The 21,019-nt window shown below is 42.0% G+C and overlaps 1 protein-coding gene across 6 annotated transcripts in view; it reads left to right on the top strand.

Moving 5' to 3' along the window:
• Nucleotides 1–9,743: 9,743 nt before the first annotated feature.
• MAK (male germ cell associated kinase) overlaps nt 9,744–21,019 on the top strand; it is a 67,438-nt gene continuing 56,162 nt past the window's right edge. For 4 of the 6 annotated variants that reach the window (XM_050789583.1, XM_050789581.1, XM_050789579.1 and 1 more), the window contains exons 1-2: nt 9,809–9,957; nt 17,413–17,741. In XM_050789583.1, the coding sequence (XP_050645540.1) occupies nt 17,641–17,741 (101 nt within the window). In that variant the 5' untranslated portion in view covers nt 9,809–9,957; nt 17,413–17,640. The other 2 variants (XM_050789582.1, XM_050789580.1) reach the window with 1 other exon arrangement.

The raw sequence follows: 21,019 nt of genomic DNA, 5'->3' as shown, positions 1-21,019 counted from the left end.
AAAAAGAGACCAGGCTCAGTGGCTCACACCTGTAATCCCAGCACTTTGGGAGGCCGAGGCAGGCTGATCACCTGAGGTCAGGAGTTCAAGAACAGCCTGGTCAACATGGTGAAACTTCGTCTCTACTAAAAATACAAAAATCAGTTGGGCATGGTGGTGGGTTCCTGTGATCCCAGCTACTCAGGAGGCTGAGGCAGGAGAATTGCTTGAACCCAGGAGGTGGAGGTTGCAGTGAGCCGAGATAGTGCCACTGCACTCCAGCTTGGGCAAAAAAGTGAGACTCTGGCTCAAAAAACAAAATAAAAAACAAAACAAACAGTCAAGTGGAATTCAAATTCCTAATTTCCTAATCAAGGAAACCATAAATTGTCCAAACACTGACTTTCTTAAGAAGACAGGCTATTGTAAATTGTTTTCAGAATGGCATTATCATAGAACACTGCTACCTTGTGATGATTCATGGTATAGCAGATAAATCATGCTCAGATTCTTCTTTTTTTTTTTTTTTTACTTTTTCAAAAGGATTTTTCTTATACTGATATCTTCTAAGTAATAATTGTGACAAATGTATTTAGCCTGAACCAACATCAGTTTAAAAAAACAAAAAACACCAATGACTGGCTACTCTACAGAATTCACTGCAAAGGAGATGAGAGTTCTCACCCAGGTACCCAGGTAAACTATTATATGAGTATGTGGAGGTTTATTCTTAGAATAAATGTGTTTTGAATTTAGGAGGAAAAGTTGAACATGAGCTTATATAATAGTTAATACGTTTCTTTAGAAACTAATTTAACCCACCAACACATCATTTGATGGTAGTCGGATCGGAGTTGGGAGCTGAGGAAAAAGCAAGAGAGTACAGCATACTAGAAAATGGATTGAACGATGAATGTTCTGGTCCTTCAGTCACTGACTGAGTGTCAGGTCCACACACTTGGCATTGAGGCTCAGGGAGGAATTCAAGCATGAGATGGAAGCCTGGACTGGCTAAGGAGTGACCCTTCACCCTGCAGTTCTGGGATGGTGTCCAATCACAGATCAGTCCTTAAGTGGAGAGATGGGACAGCTAACTTCAAATAGTGGAAGGGTTAACATGTGGGAGGAAAAAGTAAACCTTCTCTATGGCCCTATAGAAGTCAGAAACACCTTTTTTGTTTGTTTGTTTGTTTGTTTGTTTTGAGACAGAGTCTTGCTCTGTCAGCCAGAATGGAGTACAGTGGCACAATCTCGGTTCACTGCAACCTCCATCTCCCGGGCTCAAGCAATTCTCCTGACTCAGCCTCCTGAGCAGCTGGGATTATAGGCGTGTTGCCACCATGCCCGGCTAATTATTGTAGTTTTAGTAGAGACGGGGTTTCACCATGTTGGCCAGGCTGGTCTCGAACTCCTGACCTCAGGTGATCAGCCCGCCTCAGCCTCCCAAAGTGCTGGGATTATAGGCGTGAGCCTCTGCACCCGGCCAGAAACACTTTCAATTGCAAGTTGAAATGAAAATCAAAGGACTAAGGAAAAAGAGGAATTTTCTGACCCTTGTCATTGAAGAGACTGGGAATAGATATCTGCGTGGCTCTGTCCAGATGTTCTGATGCTGACATCTGGAAACGATGTCAGTCCCTCCCAGCTCTGTGTTCTTCCTTGTTCCTTCTCAGGAAGGCTGTCCTTGTGCAGCAAAGCTGGCCCCCAGCCACTCTGGGCCTTCATGGTACTGCTAAGTGTCCCTAGCAGAAGGGTCGTTTGTCTTTCCCAGTAGCTTGGAATCATGTTGCCATCTGTGTAAGCCACACTGAGACTCTGAGTGGCTCACATGCCCATCTCTGAAACTGAGCCACATAGCCAAGTGGGTCAGGGGTGTCTGTCTGCCCAAAGAAAACTGGGGGAAGGGCCAGGCATGGTGGCTCACGTTGTAATCCCAGCACTATGGGAGGCCGAGAGGCAGGCAGATCATTTGAGATCAGGAGTTTGAAACCAGTCTGGCCAATATGGTGAGACCTCATCTCTACTAAAAACACAAAAATTTGCCAGGCATAGTGGTGCACACCTGTGATCCCAGCTGCTTGGGAGGTTGAGGCAGAAGAATCATTTGAACCAGGGAGACGGTGGCTGCGGTGGGCCAATATCATGCCACTGCACTCCAGCCTGAGTGACAGAATGAGACTCCATCTCAAAAACAAACAAACAAACAAACGAAAAACTGGGGGAATACCTGATAGGGCAGGTAGACGTTGGACAGGCAAAAATAAGAGGTCCACTACAGATCACAGATCACAGTGGGTAAAATTCAGAAACTGCAAAGTTACGTATTACCATTCAATGGAAGGAGGGCAATTTAACCAATCAGACCCATATCAAGCTGGGATTGGAGGAGGTGTGAGTTCTATCACAGGAGGTTCCAGGCAAACACTTGCACTTCTAAAGTTTCTAAGAATTGAAACTGCCAATGAAATCTAAGGTTTGGTTTGTGATTGGACACCACAATGCTTCCCTCTGTCTCCACTGCTGTCCACTTCTCCAATTCACCATCACAGCTTAACTGTGCAACTGAACATGCCCCTTAACTTGTCTCACTGCCTGCCTCCTACTTGCCTCTCTACAATTCATTCTCTAGAGAGCAGGCGGAGGAAACAGACATTCATTCATTCAATAAATATTTATTGAGCACCTGGTATATGCCGGGCACTGTTTCAGGGATAGATACATCAGCGACCAAGACAGACATAAATCTCTGCCTTCAGGGAGCTTACATTCCAGTGGGGGAAGCAGAAAATAAACAGAAATTGGTAAAATATAGTATATATTAAGAAGAAAATTAAGCCAAGGGGTATGCATGAAGTGTCAACAGTGGAGTAATAAAAGGTGGTTAGAGAAGGCTTCACTGAGAAAGTGATGTTTTGAATAAAGACCAAAAGGAAGTGAAGAATTGAGCTACATATTGAGTGCGACAATTTTTTGTTCAATGTGGTATCATTTAAGGCTGAATTGTATTCCATTATGTATTATGTATATCTTGTCATTTGCAACATGGATGAAACTGGAGGGCATTATGTTAAGCGATAATAAACCAGATATAGAAAGACAAATATCAGGCCAGGCGCAGTGGCTCAGACCTGTAATTCCAGCACTTTTCGAGGCCCGGGGGGCGGATCTCTTGAGGTCAGGAGTTCGAGACCAACTTGGCCAACATGGTGAAACCCCATCTCTACTAAAAATACAAAAATCATCAGGGCGTGGTGATGAGAGCCTGCAATCCCAGCTACTCAGGAGGCTGAGATTTGAGAATCACTTGAACCTGGGAGGTGGAGCTTGCAGTGAGCCAAGATCGTGCCACTGCACTCCAGCCTAAGCAACAAAGCGAGGCTCCATCTCAGAAAAAAAAAAAAAAAAAAAAAAAGACAATCACCACATTATCTCATTTATATGTGGAGTGTGAAAAAGTTAAACTCATAGAAATAGATGGTAAAATAGTGGTTACCAGAGGCTGGGGGATGCAATGGAAGACTGGGGAGATGTTGGTCAAAGGACGTAAAATTTCAGTTAGATAGGAGAATAAATTGAAGAGAGTTATTGTTCATCATGGTGATTATAATTGATAACAGTATACTATATACCTGAAAAGTACTGAAACAGTAGATTTTTGTGTTCTCAGCACACACACAAAAATGGTAAGTATGTGAGGTAATACTTATGTTAAGTAACTTGATTTAACCATTATACAATGTATACATGTATCAAAATATTATATGGTATAACACAAATATATACAGTTTTTACTTATCAGTTTTAAAAATTAATTTTTTTTGTTTTTTACTTCTTTTTTATATTTTTTCTATTTGTTTTTTACTTTTTTGAAAAAATTTTTAGAAATCTAAATGTAGTATAATTTATTACCATCATTATTCTTTTTGATGTTCAATTTATTCCAAATTGAGCTAGTAGATACATCTTTAAACTTAGAAGGAAAAAAAAGGCAAATTTTAATTTTTTCGTATGGTTACTCATTATGTCATTTGTCAAGTAGTCAGTATTTTTCCCAGTGCAAAATTTGAAGTAGTGTTAGAAAACAATATTTTTCTTTTTTTCTTTTCTTCTTGGAGATGGAGTTTTGCTCTTGTCCCCTAAGCTGGAGTACAATGGCATGTTCTTGGCTCACTGCAATCTCTACCTCCCAGGTTCAAGGGATTCTCCTGCTTCAGCCTCCCAAGTAGGTGGGATTACAGGCACCTGCCACCGTGCCTGGCTAATTTTTGGATTTTCAGTAGAGACAGGGTTTCACCATGTTGGCCAGGCTGGTCTCGAACTCCTGACCTTAGGTGATCCATCCATTTCGGCCTCCCAAAGTGCTGGGATTACAGGCGTGAGCCACCACACCCAGGCTGAAAACAATATTCTGACAGTATACCGTCAGTGGCATATAATCTAAGGACAAATTAAACTGAAAAGAAATCTTGAATTTAGGATAAAATGAGAAAGCCTAACATAGGTCTAAAGAAATTCTAAGCAGTAGAAAGAATACAGGGGAGACAATTTTTACAAAACCATGGCTATTTTCTACAACAGGTTAAAGATATAAATCCACAGATAAAAGAAGCACAGATAATAGCAAGCAGGGCAAGTAAAAAGATATTCACATCTAGACACAAAGTAGTAAAACTGTAGAGTGCTGGAACAAAGCAAACTTAAAAGTACCAGAGAGAAAAGAGAGATGACATACAAAGGAGTGGCAATTAAACTGACAGCAGACTTCTTAACAGTAAAAATGGATACTGGAAGATGAAATGAACATTTCTGTTCAAACGAAAATTTCCCCTCATGGTACTGAGAAGTAATAACTCTCAAACTACTAGAATTGTGCCTAAGAAAACCATGTTGCAAGAGCAAGGATAAAGAGAGATTTTTAAAAAATAAAAACAAAGCTGGGCGCGGTGGCTCATGCCTGTAGTAATCCCAGCACTTTGGGAGGCCGGGGTGGGCGGATCATGAGGTCAGGAGATTGAGAGCATCCTGGCCAACATGGTGAAACCTCGTCTCTACTGAAAATACAAAAAATTAGCTGGGTGTGGTGGCAGGTGCCTGTAGTCCCAGCTACTTGGCAGGCTGAGGCAGGAGAATGGCGTGAACCCGGGAGGCGGAGCTTCCAGTGAGCGCTGAGATCAGGCCACTGCACTCCAGGTTGGACGACAGTGTGAGACTTCATCAAAAAAATAAAAATAAAAATAAAAACAAAAAGCAACTGCAGCATTTTACCACCAACAGACCTACTGTAAAGGAACTTCTAAAAGCTATACTTTAGGATGGAGGAAGGTAATCCCAGAAGGAAGGTCTGAGGTACAAAAAGATAAGATGAGCAAAGAAATCATCATATGTATCAATGTAAAAATAATCTGAATGTAAAATAACAGACCAATCTATAGGGTTATAAATATAAACTAAAATATTAGATGACATTAACACATACATTGAATGGGTAATCTGAATTAAAGAGCTATAAAGTCCTTGTAGTGTTCGGTGGCTTGGTAAAACAGAATCTTTAACCTTTGTTAGGTGGGCACGATACATTTTAAGACTACCTTGGACTTTCCTTGCCCAGGCATGGAATCAGCCACTTCTCCAAGGAGTCCTGTTTCCTTTAAGTAAATAATAGTATTACAAAACCAGGACTTGGGTGTTAATCTGTTCACGTTACTGTACTGTCATTGTTTCTAGATCCTTTCAGTGAACAGAGCTAGGAAGTAATTTTTAGTAAGTCATGTGTTCATCTTGCTACCTCCAAGTCAAAACTGACACCACAGATTCTTCCTCGTCTTTCTCCGTTCTATATCTTTATCTCTCTTTTCCCAAATAAGAACTCTGATTTTCAACAGTATCAATATTTGCTTGATTCTACCATACAGATAAATTTTATTAGAACTACTGCAGCTGGTCTGGCACAGTGGCTCACCCCTCTAATGCCAGCACTTTGGGAGGCTGAGGCGGGTGGATCACCTGAGGTCAGGAGTTCAAGACCAGCCTGACGAATATGGTGAAACCCCGTCTCTACTTAAAATACAAAATTAGCCGGGCATGATGGCGTGCGCCTGTAGTCCCAGCTACTCAGAAGGCTGAGGCAGGATAATCAGTTGAACCCAGGAGGTGGAGGTTGCAGTGAGCCGAAATCGCTCCACTGCACTCCAGCCTGGACAACAGAGCAATGCTCCGTCTCAAAAACAACAACAACAACAACAACAACAACAACAACAACTACTGTAGCAATGCATTATGAACAACAAATCTACTTCTTAGAATTTATTTAGACCCATGTCATGTTAGACTTTCTTATTTTATCCATCATATCTCTTAATTTCTCATTAGTATTTCTCATCTTCTTATCTTTTATATGCTATATTCTAGGTACTTTCTGCAGATTTTATGCCAATTCCCTAATTCTTTCTCTTGTTCTAATATAACATGTAACTCATTTTTAAAGTTTCAATAGTTATGTTTCTTTCTAACAGTTTATTTAATTCCTTTTCTAATATTCCTGATTGATTTCTGTTCATTTTTGCTATTCCTTCTTCTATTTCTCTATATATTTTATATGTAGCTATTTTGCATTCAAGCTGATTTTTCCAATTTCAGAAATCCTGGAAAGTCTGAATAATTGTTGCTTTTTCTAGATTCTCATTTGACGGTGTTCATTCCTCTGTGGTCATGAGCTCATATTTTTTGAAAAACCTAGAGGCCTAAGTTGAGGATGCCTTCTTCAGAGATGACTGTGTTTGTTTCCTTTGGGATCCAGATGGTGCTCCTGATCTGGGACCACTTCGACCCTTTCTAAGCTCCCCTGGTTGATTTTCTAGTGCCTGGTCCAGCTCAGCCCTATTGCCACGGGTCCAAGGCTTCATGAGCTGCTTGAAATGCTGAAATGGGATTTGCCTTTGGGCCACCTTTGCCTTTCAGGTACGTTCACTGCTCTGCTCAGATATTAGGTACCTTTTAGAAGGGGTTAGGAGTGTTTAGAGAATTTCTATTCTTCCTATTGTGAAACGTGACGAAAAAATATGTTTTGTGCATGCTCTACTTGTTTTGAAACAGAGGAGCTCTTCAGACGGAATAAATGCCATTTGTTCTCTTTTTGTTTTTTCTCCCTCTTTCCTTCCTTCCTTTCTCTTTATCTTTCTTTTGGGAAACCTACCTTTCCTCATTCTGAAATACCGTTTTTCTGAGCGATCTCCTACTACTTCCCTGGCTTCTCTTTTTTCAATCTGTCTCTTCCTCACCCCTACTCTTTCTTTCTCCACTCTTTAGAGGATAGAGTTTTCCAGAATCCCATCCCTTTTCTCTTCTTACAGTTTATTTCATCAATATCCGTAATTTCATCCACAGTATCCCAACATATCTGCATTTCTAGCTCTAAAAGAACCCTAAGTTACAAATCTATATTTCAAACTCCCTTCTTGTAATCTGCATTAGGATTTTCCTCAATCTGAAAATTTCAAAACTGGGCTTATTATCTCTCACATCCTCCATCCCTAAATCAGCTCCTCCTCCATTATTTTCCACCTTGGTCATGGATGCCACTATCCACCATTCATCCAAGGCTGATGGTCCTGCCAATTTTAACTCCTAAACATCCCTTGAATTCTTTCTCTGTCCTATTTCCATCATCACTACTAGAGTTGGATCCTTATCATTTCTTCCCAATCAGTTGCAGTAGACTCCCAATCTTTCTCTTGCCTCCAGACTCGCAGCTCAAATCCACCCTACCCACTGCTGCTCTTGGGATCTTCCTAAAATGCAAATGTGAACATGTCACTCTTCTGTGAGAGATTCTTCACTGGTCTTCCTCATTGACACATGTTAAAGCTTAGGCTTCATAACTGGGTATATAAAGTCGCTAGGACCTATCAAACTTACGCTTTTTACTTTGCCTGCCTACTTCACTTATTTATTGGAGAGCAATGAATCTTTTATTTATTATTATTATTTTTGAGACGGAGTTTCACTCTTGCTGCCCAGGCTGGAGTGCAATGGTATGATCTCAGCTCACCGCAACCTCTGCCTCCTGGGTTCAAGTTATTCTCCTACCTCAACCTCCTGAGTAGCTGGGATTATAGGCATGTGCCACCACTCCTGGCTAATTTTTTGTATTTTCAGTAGAGATGGGGTTTCTCCAGGTTGGTCAGACTGGTCTCAAACTCCCGACCTCAGGTGATCCACCTGCCTCAGCCTCCCAAAGTGCTGGCATGAGCCACCATGCCGGCCATTTATTATTATCATTATTATTTTGAGATAGAGTCTTGCTTAGTCACCCAGGCTGGAGTGCAGTGGCATGATCTCAACTCACTGCAACTTCTGCCTCCTGGGTTCAAGTGATTCTCCTGCCTCAGCCTCCCGAGTAGCTGAGATTACAAGCACGTGCCACCACACCCAGATATTTTTTGTACTTTTAGTAGAGATGGGGTTTCACCATGTTGGCCAGGCTGTTCTTGAACTCCTGACCTCAGGTAATCCACCCACCTCGGCCTCCCAAAGTGCTGGGATTACAGACATGAGCCACTGAGCCCAGCCTGTTTTTAAATTTTTATTTCAATAGCTCTTGGGGTACAAGTAGTTTTTTGTTACATAGATGAACTATATAGTGGTGAATTCTGAGACAGTGCATAGTTTTTTTTATCCCTAGCCCCTCTCCCATCCTCCCCTTTCTGAGTCTCCAAAGTCCGTTATTTCACTCTGTATGTCTTTGCATACTCATAGCTTAGCTTTTGCTTACAAGTGAGAACATATAGTTTTTGGTTTTCCACTCCTGTATAACTTCGCATAGAATAATGACCTCCCACTCTTCCAAGTTGTTGTAGAAGACATTATTTCATTCCTTTTTTGTGGCTGAGTAGCATCCCATGGTGTATATACACCACATTTTCTTTATCCACTCATTAGTCAATGGGCACTTAGGTTGGTTCCCCATCATTGCAATTGTGAATTGTGCTGCCATAAACATACGCGAGAAAGCCTACTTCACTTTAAGCTGTGAGGGCCACAAGCATGTCTGTCGCGTCTACCTTTGCACTATTCTTGGTCCCAAGCCCACAGCCTGACACCTGATAATTACTAACTGGCCGCACCACTGCTTCATCGCTTATGTTTCTGTTTCATAGACCCTTTTTGCCAGCCAATCTGAACTATTTGCAGTAACACAAGTGTCTCCTCCTCTCTAAATTCTAGACTAGTTACAATTTATCCATTTATTCACACATTTATTCATTTTTCTTCGAATTACCACTATCTAACCCTGTGGCTGATACTAGGCAGGTTCTCTGAATGAATGAATGGAAACAAACTTAGAAGTGCAGCCCAAGCGATAATACGTACCCGAGGAATTGACCAATATAAGGAACTGCATACGAGAACAGTTTTTCCCCAGGCATAAACAAGTGCAAGTAAGAGGCAAACAGACGTCCTTCTCTTGCTCTGCCCGGTCTGGGAAACATTTTAATTAATCAAGACTTTGTAGAATGAATCGGAACAAAACCAAAACAAAATAAAGGGCAAACAAACCAACTTCTGAGAAAGAACTGACTGAAAAGGTAATCAACTCCCCTAAACCCCAAGTCTAAATGGCACACTTGCTGCAGCTCAGCCGACGGTTCCCCTGCTCCCTGAAGCCCCGCCCCGGAGAAGGCGGGGCCTGTGGGATTGGCGGGGATTTCCTGCGAGGCCACGCCCTCTCTGGGCGGGCCGTAGGACCGCCTGCTGCCCCCGCCGTTTCCTAGGAGATGAAACACAGAAGACGCCGGAGCTTCACAAGTGAGCGAACTAGGTAAGCGGCCGGCGCGGGCAGGTAATCCCGAGCGGGCTGCGGGGCCACCACCCTCTGTTCGACCCAGCCCGAGCCCGACTTGCGAGGCTGGCCAGGCATGTCCCCACGGCGCCCTGTGCTACCAGGGCCAATCTCCGCTGGGAGACGGGCCCCTGACGCCGGTAGGAGAAGTACTGGAGGGAGGAGGGTCCCCAGAGGGGCGGAGCGGGCGGGAGTGGTCCGCCCGAGGGAAGGCAGTGGGTGTCTCTCAGACCTCCGGACCGCTTTCCCGCCTCCTGGACCGCGGGGGCCGGCCTGGTGTGGGAGGATGACGGCGGGGCGTCCCTTAGCCTGAGAGACCCCCGCGCCGAACCTCTCCTCCGGGGTCTCCCACCTCTGCGCCCTCCTCCTCTCCCCTGCTGCTTGGGCTGGAGGTAGAAACTGCTTTTAGGACAGAGAGGCAGGATTGGGTCTCAGGGAGGCCGCGGAATTGAGTTCTGAACAGTTGCAAAATCTAAAAGAAGGGAGAAAAACAGGAACTAGGTCCGATTTCAGCCCTCGCTGGTGCATCCCAAAGGACGCTCAGATGAAAGTAGTATCCCGCACACCCGCGTCCCCCCGACGGCGCCGGACAGCAGGCGCCGGGGGACGCCCCCTTCTTCCACCAAGCGGTTCCCGGAGCCTCTTAAGGGCCCTGGTTTGCAGAGCGGGATCAGAAAGCGTGCGACGAAAGCTGTCCCTTTTCTGCAAATAATACGTTTTAATCTAGGGACAGGTCAAGAGTGCGGTGTCGAGAGCAATAAAACTGGTTTTTAGTGGTTAGTAATCTCAATCCTACAAGGAAAGAGTTGTATGCAATTGTGTTTAGATAATCGTTTAAAAGAAACAGACATTTGTTCTAATGATAACGGAATTCTCAAAGAGGGAAGCCAAAGTTATCGGACTTAATTTATTCAGAAAGACAACCCACCGAGTGAAATAATGGTGAAGACAAAAGTGACTTTCCGGCTTTTCGGTCGGGCCCCGCCTCCCCGGCCCTTCAATTCCCGAGGCTTGACCGGGAGGGAGAGAGTTCCGCGGACCGCGTCACCGCCTGCTTCCACTGCAGGCGCAAGGCAGGACATTTAATCTTTTCGTCGGGGTGGACTTTGTTTATTTGTGTGTAAGCTTTGACATAATTTGGGAATATCAGCACAGAGAACTGTGCTTTTATATTTTAAGATATAATCTTTGTTTTTCCATCGTAATAGCTTTATTTAATTTCTGTAAACCTTCGACTTGGTCAGTTTGGGATCTTTTTTCCTGTGTAGCTTTTTAAAGAATTTGGTTACTTTTAAAACGTTAATTCCTCTTTTGTTATGTATTAGAAGCGTTAATGCCAGCCTCGGAGTGACATAATTATAGTATGTGCTAGAAAGCCAAGTTGAAGACATCCAAGCCTTATCTGTTCAGTGATTGGCAGACACTAGTTTTATCCTTCAATTGCCCTCTATGTTAATCTTCTTTAATCCTATCTGAATCTCTTATTAGCTGGCAAAAGCTGTTGAGAATAAAGGCCAGATTTACAACAATTGTGCACCTAAATAAGCGGTAATTATGAACTTAGATTAAAAAGTTGAAAACTGGAATGAGAGATAAATTATAAGGGTATTTATTTTTGTGTAGGTCTATAATTAAACCTCTAAATAAGCATCTTTTTCTTTAACCCATAGGAAAGTCAATAACTATTATAGCTTGATTGTAGAAAATTCCAAGTTTTTAACAATTCTGTTAAATTGAGGATGATAGTTAAATTTACTTGGGTTTTGTGTTGTTGCATATGTATCATATCTATATATATTCATGTACATAAGAAACTGTGTTAATATATCCCTATTTTGTAGAATTAGTTTTCCATGGATCAACAGAGAAGAGTATGTGTAACTTGTAGAGAAATATTACTTTGCGTGAACTGTAGAATCATGGGAAGCCTGTGTTTAAGGAACATAGACTGCTTTTTGATTAGTAATCAGTAGTTACTATGCTACCTTGGTTAAAGTAGTTGCTTATGTGCTATCAGGGATCAGGGACATGGAAATCATGATTTTTTAAAAAGCTTTACCTTTATATCTATGTCTCTACATTAGACCATTGTCCTTGTATGTTCAGGGGATAGAAGAAACAGTTGGCAATGATCAGCTTCTCACCCTGGGCAGCTGTTGATTTTGTAATTAATACAGTTCAAAAGGAGCCTTTCCAAAGTTTTTTCTTAGGGAGCGCAGTATGTAAACTTGTTTTACTTGAAGGTTAGCTAGGGCTTAAATGGGACAGATGCTCACAGAACCACTAATGTGACCTTTTAAAAATCTATGTCACGTCCATAATCCTCACCACTCCACCCCTCAAACAGAAAGGAGCTGGGAAATGGTCTTGTTCCTTGCTTATTCTTCCCTCAATATAAGTACACACTATCCTATAGCCATCATCAGTGGACAGACAATTGTTGTTGCTGGTGTTTATTCAGAAGTTGATTGGTTAGGCTTGGAATGAAGTTGCCACAATAGCTTCTCGCAAAGACACCATGCGTGCCCCCGTCTGGGCCAAAAGTCATCGGTGACCGAATGATCTATTGTGTTGATAGTGCTGGTACAGCTTCAGGTCACCCTCCCACCCCAGGGCGGTGGCGATGGGGTGGCTGATGGCCTTAACAGTGGAAGAGAGAGGTGTAATTAATTCTTATTTTTTAGATTGTTGGGCCAATGAAGGTAAATTTTTTTGTCACTCTGTTTCCACTTCCCTGAATAACACTCGCTACCATCATTACCATGCTACTAGAGGCAGCTCCCTCTTCCATTCCCTTCTCAAGTAATATGTCCTTTTTCAGAATTGTCTACATTACTTCTACCCTTCATACCCTCAAATGCTTGTCCTTGGTTAGGTGTTAACATGAAAATAATTTGGTTAAAAAAAAGATGATGCTATCATACCATTATGTTTCTGAATTAAATAATTTTCATGTCCGGGTGCAGTGGTTCATGCCTGTAAATCCCAGCACTTTGGGAGACCGAGGCAGGTGGATCACATGAGGTCAGGAGTTCAAGACTAGCCGGGCCAACATGGTGAAACCCCATCTCTACTAAAAGTACAAAAGACATCTGGGTGTGGTGGCACATGCCTGTAATCCCAACTACACGGGAGGCTGAGGCAGGAGAGTCGCTTGAACCCAGGAGGTGGAGGTTGCAGTGAGCAGAGATAGTACCACTGCACTCCAGCCTGGGTGACAGAGCTGTAGGAGATCGGTCAGGGTGGTAGGAAAAATCATAGAAAGATGCAAACCTTCTTGGAAGGCCAGGGGTTTGCAAAGCTTCGAAAGAAAATTTGGCCGAAGGCAGCTGAATTCTCTTAAGAGCTTAGGTTGGATAACAAGGGAAGGTAAAGAAACTGATCTAGATAAGTTAGTTTAGGTAGGCCTCAGAACCTGGCATTTAATCATCCGTGGGCAGAACTGCTCTCTTGGGGGTGGTGGGGGTAGGGGTGGGGTGGGGTGACCATGTTGATTACCCACAAGTGTGTTAACTCAAAGCCTTTGTCATTAAATCTGTGCTGAATAAATGCCTGCAGCGCCAGCTGGTCAGGGCCATGGTTTACGGCACCCTGCTGCGGTCTGTGTGCTGCCCGGTCCCCTAGCCTGCTCTTTCACTGGATACCTGTACCTGAGTGCATTCTTTGATCTGTTGTTCAGCCAGGGTCTGCGGGTCGGACCCAGCACAGAGCGAGACTCTGTCTCAAATAATAATAATTATAATAATAATTTTCATGAGAGGAGCTCCACCTAGGTTCTTTCTCCCTTAACCATTCAAGTTCTAAGGTCTCACTCTTTCCCTTTACTGTTTCTATTGTATTTCACTGGTCTGAATGACCCAGAGGTAGCCCTAGGGTTTAGTCAGGTTATGGAGTGGTCCCACTTCACTTTCCAGTTAGTCAGCAATATCTTAGTGTCTGAGTGAGGAGCTGCATTAGGAATCTTAAGGTGGAGGTTGGGGTAGGTGGCTTGAGTTGTGGAGCTTAGTCTGCATGGTTTTGGAGCAAAGAGGATGTTTTCTTTAGCCTCATTAGGGATAGTAAGAGCTGGCACCAGTTCCTAAGAATGGCTTGTTTAAAAGTTGGAGACGGCCCTGAAAAACCAACAGCTTCAAGCCAAATGCGCCTATTGGATTGACTCCATTGATTCTCCAGTTGATCCTAGACAGGTCATTTAATCCTTCCATGTTTTTATTTTACGATCTTACTGTCATGAGGAACATGATGGCCTTTTGTGCAAATATATTCTCTATATGCTTACTTAATCAGAAAGAATCAGTAAACCTAGAGTGAACATATTTCCTAAAAGAGATAGTTACATGCCACCTTAAATAGGGTAGCTAGAAAAGAGTGTACAGCCATTTAATATGCTGGGGATAAATTGCAAAATACTGATTTAATAAAATCCTAAGTGAGAAGAAATATACTTTAGTCCATGTTTTGTTTAATGTAGTACAAAACAAAACAACCCAAAAGGTTTTTCCAAATTATATTTGCTTATAGAGATAAAGGCAAAATGAAGAAAAGCAAATTCATGTTTTGATCAGAAACCATGTAGAGAGAGATACTGCCTTTCTCTACATTAACGCCTTAATATTTGGAATCAGTGTCTATGCATAAGGTGACAATGACTTACAAAAGCTATTCTTTCTCAGGCAAATGGGGAACGATTTGCTGGTATTTATGATTATTAGTTCAGGCTTAATCTGACAAAAATGAAGAAAATCCTAAATAGAAATGGAATCTGCTGTCGTGGTCTGTTTTTCAAGATCCTGGCCATGGAGTTAGCATAGCCTAAATTATTTTATATGTGCCTTTGAAGGGATTGTTACCTACATGAAGTAAGAGAAATGTTAAATACATACTCCCGATTATCATTATTATTATTTTGAGACAGAGTCTCGCTCTGTTGCCCAGGCCAGAGTGCAGTGGTGCAATCTTGGCTCACTGTAACCTCTGCCTCCCGGGTTCAAGTGATTCTCCTGCCTCAGCCTCCTTAGTAACTGGGGCTACAGGCCTGCACCACCACACCCAGCTAATTTTTATATTTTTAGTAGAGATGAAATTTCACCATGTTGGCCAGGCTGGTCTCAAACACCTGACCTCAGGAGATCCACCTGCCTTGGCCTCCCAAAGTGTTGGGATTACAGGCATGAGCCACGGACTGCCTATTATTAAAAGCCCCACAGGATTCTTCTCCAGTTTTCTGTGAACAGATCCATTCCTGTAAATAGGAAACAACATAGCTTTACTGTGCTTCTCTGCACGCTTATGTCTGCTCATGTTTATGTTTGTTTTCTGGGAAAGGCTGTGTTGGGAAATCTTAAGTATTTTGACAAATATAACATGTCCTTGTTGGTCTTAGATTCCTGCATATAATAGAGAAGCAGTTTCTATGATGTAAATGAAAGTGTTACAGTGAGAGAAAAATATTCTTTGAATGAAGAACTAAGTGATAAAAGGCACTTTAAAACAAACTACAGACATACCTCGGAGATACTGTGGGTTTAGCTCCAGACCACGGCAATAAAGTGAATATTGCAATAAAGCAAGTCACACATGTTTTTGGGTTTCAAAGTACACATACAAATTATGTTTACATTATACTGTAGTCTATTTAGTATGCAATAGCATTTTGTCTAGAAAAATAATATATGTACCTTAATATCTTATTGCAGCCGGGTGCGGTGGCTCACACCTGTAATTCCAACACATCGGGAGGTGGAGGCAGGTGGATTACTTGAGGTCAGGAGTTTGAGACCAGCCTGGCCAACATGGTGAAACCCTGTTTCTACTAAAAATACAAAAAATAACTGGGCGTGGTAGCTTGTGCCTATAGTCCCAGCTACTCGAGAGGCTGTCATAAAAAAAAAAAAAAAAACTTATTGCTAAAAAATGCTCATTATCTGAGCCTTCAGTGAGTCATAATCATTTTGCTAGTGGAGGTTTTTTGCCTCTGTGTTGATGGCTGCTGAACGATCAGGGTGGTGGCTGCTGAAGGTTGGGATGGCTGTGACCATTTCTCAAAATAAGACAACAATGATATTTGCTACATTGACAGACTTTTCCTTTCATAAAAGGTTTATCTGTAATATGTGAGACTGTTTGATAGCATTTTACCTACAGTAGAACTTCTTTCAAAATTGAAGTCAGTCTTCTCAAATCCTGCCACTGCTTTGTCAACTCAGTTTATGTAATATTCTAAATCCTTTGTTCTTGACTGGGCACTGGTTCATGCCTGTAATCCCAGTACTTTGGGATGCCAAGGCGGGTGGATCGCTGAGGCCAGGAGTTCGAGACCAGCTTGGCCAACATGGCAAAACCCCATCTCTACTAAAAGTATAAAAATTAGCCAGGTGTGGTGGTGCACACCTGTAATCCCAGCTACTGGGGGAGTGATGGTGATGGGTGAGGACTGAGGGACAAAAATCACTTGATCCTGGGAGGCAGAAGTTGCAGTGAGCCAAGATTGTGCCACTGCACTCCAACCAGAGTCTCACTCTGTCTCAAAAAAAAAATTCTTTTTTGTCTTTTCAGCAGTGTTAATAGCATCTCTACCAGAAGTAGATTCCATCTCAATAAAAAATTTTCTTTGTTCATCCGTAAGAAACAATTCCTTACTTATTCAAGTTTGATTATGACATTACAACATTTCAGTCACATCTTCAGGCTCCACTTCCCTTTTTTATTTATTAAAAAAAATTATTTTTAGAGACAAAGTCTTACTCTGTCACCCAGGATGGTGTTTAGTGGTATGGTCATAGCTCACTGTAACCTTGAACTCCTGGGCTCAAGCAGTCCTCGTGCCTTAGCCTCCCAGTAGCTGAGACTACAAGCGTGCCACTAAGCCCAGCTAATTTTTTAGTTTTTGTAAAGAAGGGTATGATATGGTGCCCAGGCTGGTCTCAAACTCCTGGCCTCAACAGTCCTCCTGCCTTGGCCTCCCAAATCAATGGGATTACAGGCATCAGCCACCACGCCCAGCTGTTTCTTATTTCTTTGTATGAATCTAGTGTGACACTAAATTCTAATTAGTATTTAAATTTTTCTTAGTTTGATGTAAAATAAAGTAGCATGTTATTTAAATAGAATACGAAATTTTAAAATAATGCTATTCCTTTTATACGAAACAAAAGTTTGCTTTATACTTACCTTACCCAATTGGGGTACTTATATTCCACAGAAAATTTACAAGTAGTACAGTTTTAAATAATATGCCAAATTAAATACGATACAAAAATTGATTCAAAGAATGGATATAATATAGACATCAATTTTCCAAGGTCTGATTTGGAATAATATAGATTATATTTAGTAACAAAGGAATCATACAAGCCATTATGCCATTATTGAACATAAATAGCACAGTACCATGTAAATGAGGCATTTAGCAAGTGAATATTACCAGTGAGTTATATGTGAACTTCATTTTAGATAGACAAATGAGTTACTGACAAATAATTAACACAATAGTATTTATATTATTTATAATTTTTCCCTTTGCTCTAAGTTGCCAGTATAATTTTTGAAGAGACTTGTTAATGAAAATTCATGATATCCTTGTTTTCTTTCTTTAGGGTGTCTATAAGAATGGAAGCGCTGTTTCCTGCCAGATTTCTTCATGCTGTATCTCGTGAACCTTTGTAATCTTGGGGAGGAGGCTATATTGAATGATGACAAACCTGTCACCAGTGTAGCAACAACAGTGTGAGAACAAAAACAAATAAAAATTAAGAAGCGTTCAAATTTATATTCAACAAGGAAGTCATTGCAATCAACAACTTCAGCTGCATTATTTTTCCAAGATGAACCGATACACAACCATGAGACAGTTGGGGGATGGCACGTATGGGAGTGTGCTTATGGGCAAGAGTAATGAATCCGGGGAGCTGGTGGCCATCAAAAGGTACTGTGTGTGACACTGCCAACTTCACCTTTGAAAACTCTGCTCTTTATTTTCCTGTCCTCAATTAAGAATATATACCAGCACAGGCCGGGTGCGGTGGCTCACGCCTATAATGCCAGCACTTTGGGAGGCCGAGGTGGGCGGATCATGAGGTTAGGAGTTTGAGACCGGCCTGGCCAACATGGTGAAACCCTGTCTCTACTAAAAATACTAAAATTAGCTGGGCATGGTGGCGTGCTCCTGTGATCCCAGCTACTCAGGAGGCTGAGGCAGGAGAATTGCTTGAACCCGGGAGGTGGAGGTTGCAGTGAGCTGAGATCACGCCACCGCACTCCAACCTGGATAACAGAGTGAGACTGCGTCTAAAAAAAAAAAAAAAAAAAAAAAAATGTATATACACACACCCACACATACACATACACACACAAGCACAGGCTGGGTGCGGTGGCTCATGCCTGTAATCCCAGCACTTTGGGTTGAGGTCAGGAGTTTGAGACCAGCTTGGCCAACATGGTGAAACCCTGTCTCTACTAAAAATACAAAATTTAGCCAGGCATGGTGGTGCACACCTGTAATCCCAGCTACTCAGGAGGCTGAGGCACGAGAATCGCTTGAACCTGGGAGGCAGAGGTTGCAGTGAGCTGAGATTGCACCACCGCACTCCAGCCTGGGCAACAGAAGGACACTCCATCTCAAAAAAAAAAAAAAAAAAAAAAAATACATATATATACACACACACAAGCACAGAAGGAGGTCTAGTTTAGATCAAATAGCATTTGGCTCATGTGGAATGTCATTCTTGGAAAAGAACATTGCCAACGAGGAATTCTGCTGTTTTTCGTGTATATTACTTTAATTGCCAGGCTTGTCCAGCTACACTGATAAACCAAAACATATGAGTGCCTCCTTTTTCACATGTATAATACATTTGGACCAAAACTATAGGTAATCTTTGGGATGTTCTTCCAAATTTATTTGTTGGTTTTCACTTTTGTGTGTGTTTTTTTAGATGGGGGTCTCCCTCTGTTGCCCAGGCTAGGGTGCTGTGGCGTGATCATGGCTCACTGCAGTCTTGACCTACCAGGCTCAAGCGATCTACCTACCTCGGCCTCCCAAAGTGCTGGAATTACAGGTGTGAGCCACCATTCCTGACCTGTTTTTCACATTTAAAGTTGAGTGCAGAGTGGGGCTTATAATTTCTTTAAAACAAGATCTCAAAATCAGATGGTATTCACAATGTCAAATTGAGTTCTGAATGATACATGTTATATTCCTGAACTTCTGAAATAGAATTAATTGTTTTTAACTTGTTTTTAATCCACTGTGTTTTTCCATTGCTGCATAACAAAATACCCCCAAAGCTTAGTGATTTAAAAGAAGAAGATACATTTATTAATTCATATAGTTTCTGTGGGTCAGGAATTTGGAAGTAGCTTAGCTGGGTAGTTCTGGCTTGGGTTCTCTTATGGCAGTCAGATAATTGGCCAAAGCTGCAGTTATCCGAAGGCTTGACTGGGGCTGGAGGATCTACTTCCAAGGTGGCTCACTCTTGGTTTGCTAGGGCCGCTGTAACAAAGTACCACAGACCGGGTGGCTTAAACAACAGAGATTTATTTCCTCACAGTTCTGGAAGCAAGAAGTGCAACATCAAGGTATCTGCAGTTTGGTTTCTTCTGAGGCCTCTCTCCTGGGCTTGTAGACAGCCATATCCTCTCTAGGTCTTTATATGATCTTCTCATTGTGCATGTCTGCGTCGACATTTCTCCTCTATTTTTTTTTCAAGACAGAGTTTCACTCTGTCACCCAGGCTGAGGTACGGTGGTGTAAACATAGCTTAGTATAGCCTCAGCCTCCAGAGCCTGAACCGTCCTCCTGCCTCAGCCACCAGAGTAGTTGGGACTATAGGTGTGTACCACCACACTTGGCTAATTTTTAAAAAATATTTTTGTAGAGATGGGGTCTTGCCATGTTGCCCAGGCTCCTCTTATAAGGACACCAGTCGTATCAGATTTGGGCCTACCTGAAAAACCTCAGGTAACCTTAATGACCTTTTTAAAGACCCTATCTTCAGATACTGTCACACTGTGAAAGTCTGGGGGCTAGGACTTCAATATAGGAGGTTTGGGGGACACAGTTCAACCCATCACACTCACTCACAGGGTTGGCATATTTGTACTGGCTGTTGGCAAGAGGCACCTCGGTTCCCTTTACCAGAGGCTCCTTCCTTGGGCCTTTCCAGAGGGTTGTTTGAATAGCCTCGGGCCATGGTGGTTGGCTTCCCCCAGAACCTGTCTCAGACTCATCGGATACACATCTCCACATCACCACATCAACTACATTATAACAATCTAAAATTTAAATGCTTTAGCAAGCGTTTCAAAATATTATGATCTAAACCATTACATGTACAAGGAAATAACTTCATAAAATATTTTTAAACAGTCATTATCATCAGATAAGTAAATATATAATATATAATAATAGAAATGAAAAATTTATTGAATAGGCTTAATAAAATTCAATACTCATTTGTGATTTGACGAATTTAAAAAAAACAAACCTTGGTTTCTTAAAAAACTTACGATTAAAAAAAGCCACTTGGCTGAACGCAGTGGCTCACACCTATAATCCCAGCACTTTGGGAGGGCGAGGCAGGAGGATCACTTGAGCCCAGGAGTTTGAGACCAGCTTGGCAACAAGGTGAAACCCCGCCTCTACAGAAAATACAAAAATTAATTGGGCATGGTAGCGTGTACCTGTAGTCCCAGCCACTTGGGAGGCTGAGGTGGGAGGATTGCTTGAGCCCAGGAGGTCGAGGCTGCAGTGAGCCAAGATAGTGCCACCACTACTGCACTTCAGCCTAGGTGACCTAGTGAGACCCTATCTTACAAAAAAAAAAAACTCTTAGCAAATAGGAATAAAAGGAAACTTCCCTAACCTGAGAAAACCTATATAATTCATATTAATGTGAAATATCAGAAGTAACATCAGTACAGTTAGTTTGAAAACCCCAAATGCCTGCTAGCAGTCCTGCTGATTAGGATTGCATTGGGGATACTCACTACTGCAATAAGACAGAAACCTAAGAAATGAGTGTTATTAGACAAAGTGAGCTGAAATAGCCCTCATTTGTAGATTAAATGATTATGTAAATTCACACAAAGAAATACTTTATTATACACAAATACATCCATATAGAAAAATATTTTTAAAGGCCTGGAAAGATACACCCAAAAATCCATGATGGCCATGGTTTCTGGGGAGAAGGGTAGGAGAAT

The sequence above is a fragment of the Macaca thibetana genome, chromosome 4, assembly GCF_024542745.1.
Source record: "Macaca thibetana thibetana isolate TM-01 chromosome 4, ASM2454274v1, whole genome shotgun sequence".
Lineage (NCBI taxonomy): Eukaryota > Metazoa > Chordata > Mammalia > Primates > Cercopithecidae > Macaca > Macaca thibetana.
Note: the sequence above shows the minus strand (reverse complement) of the source record. Positions and strands in the feature narration are given on the sequence as shown.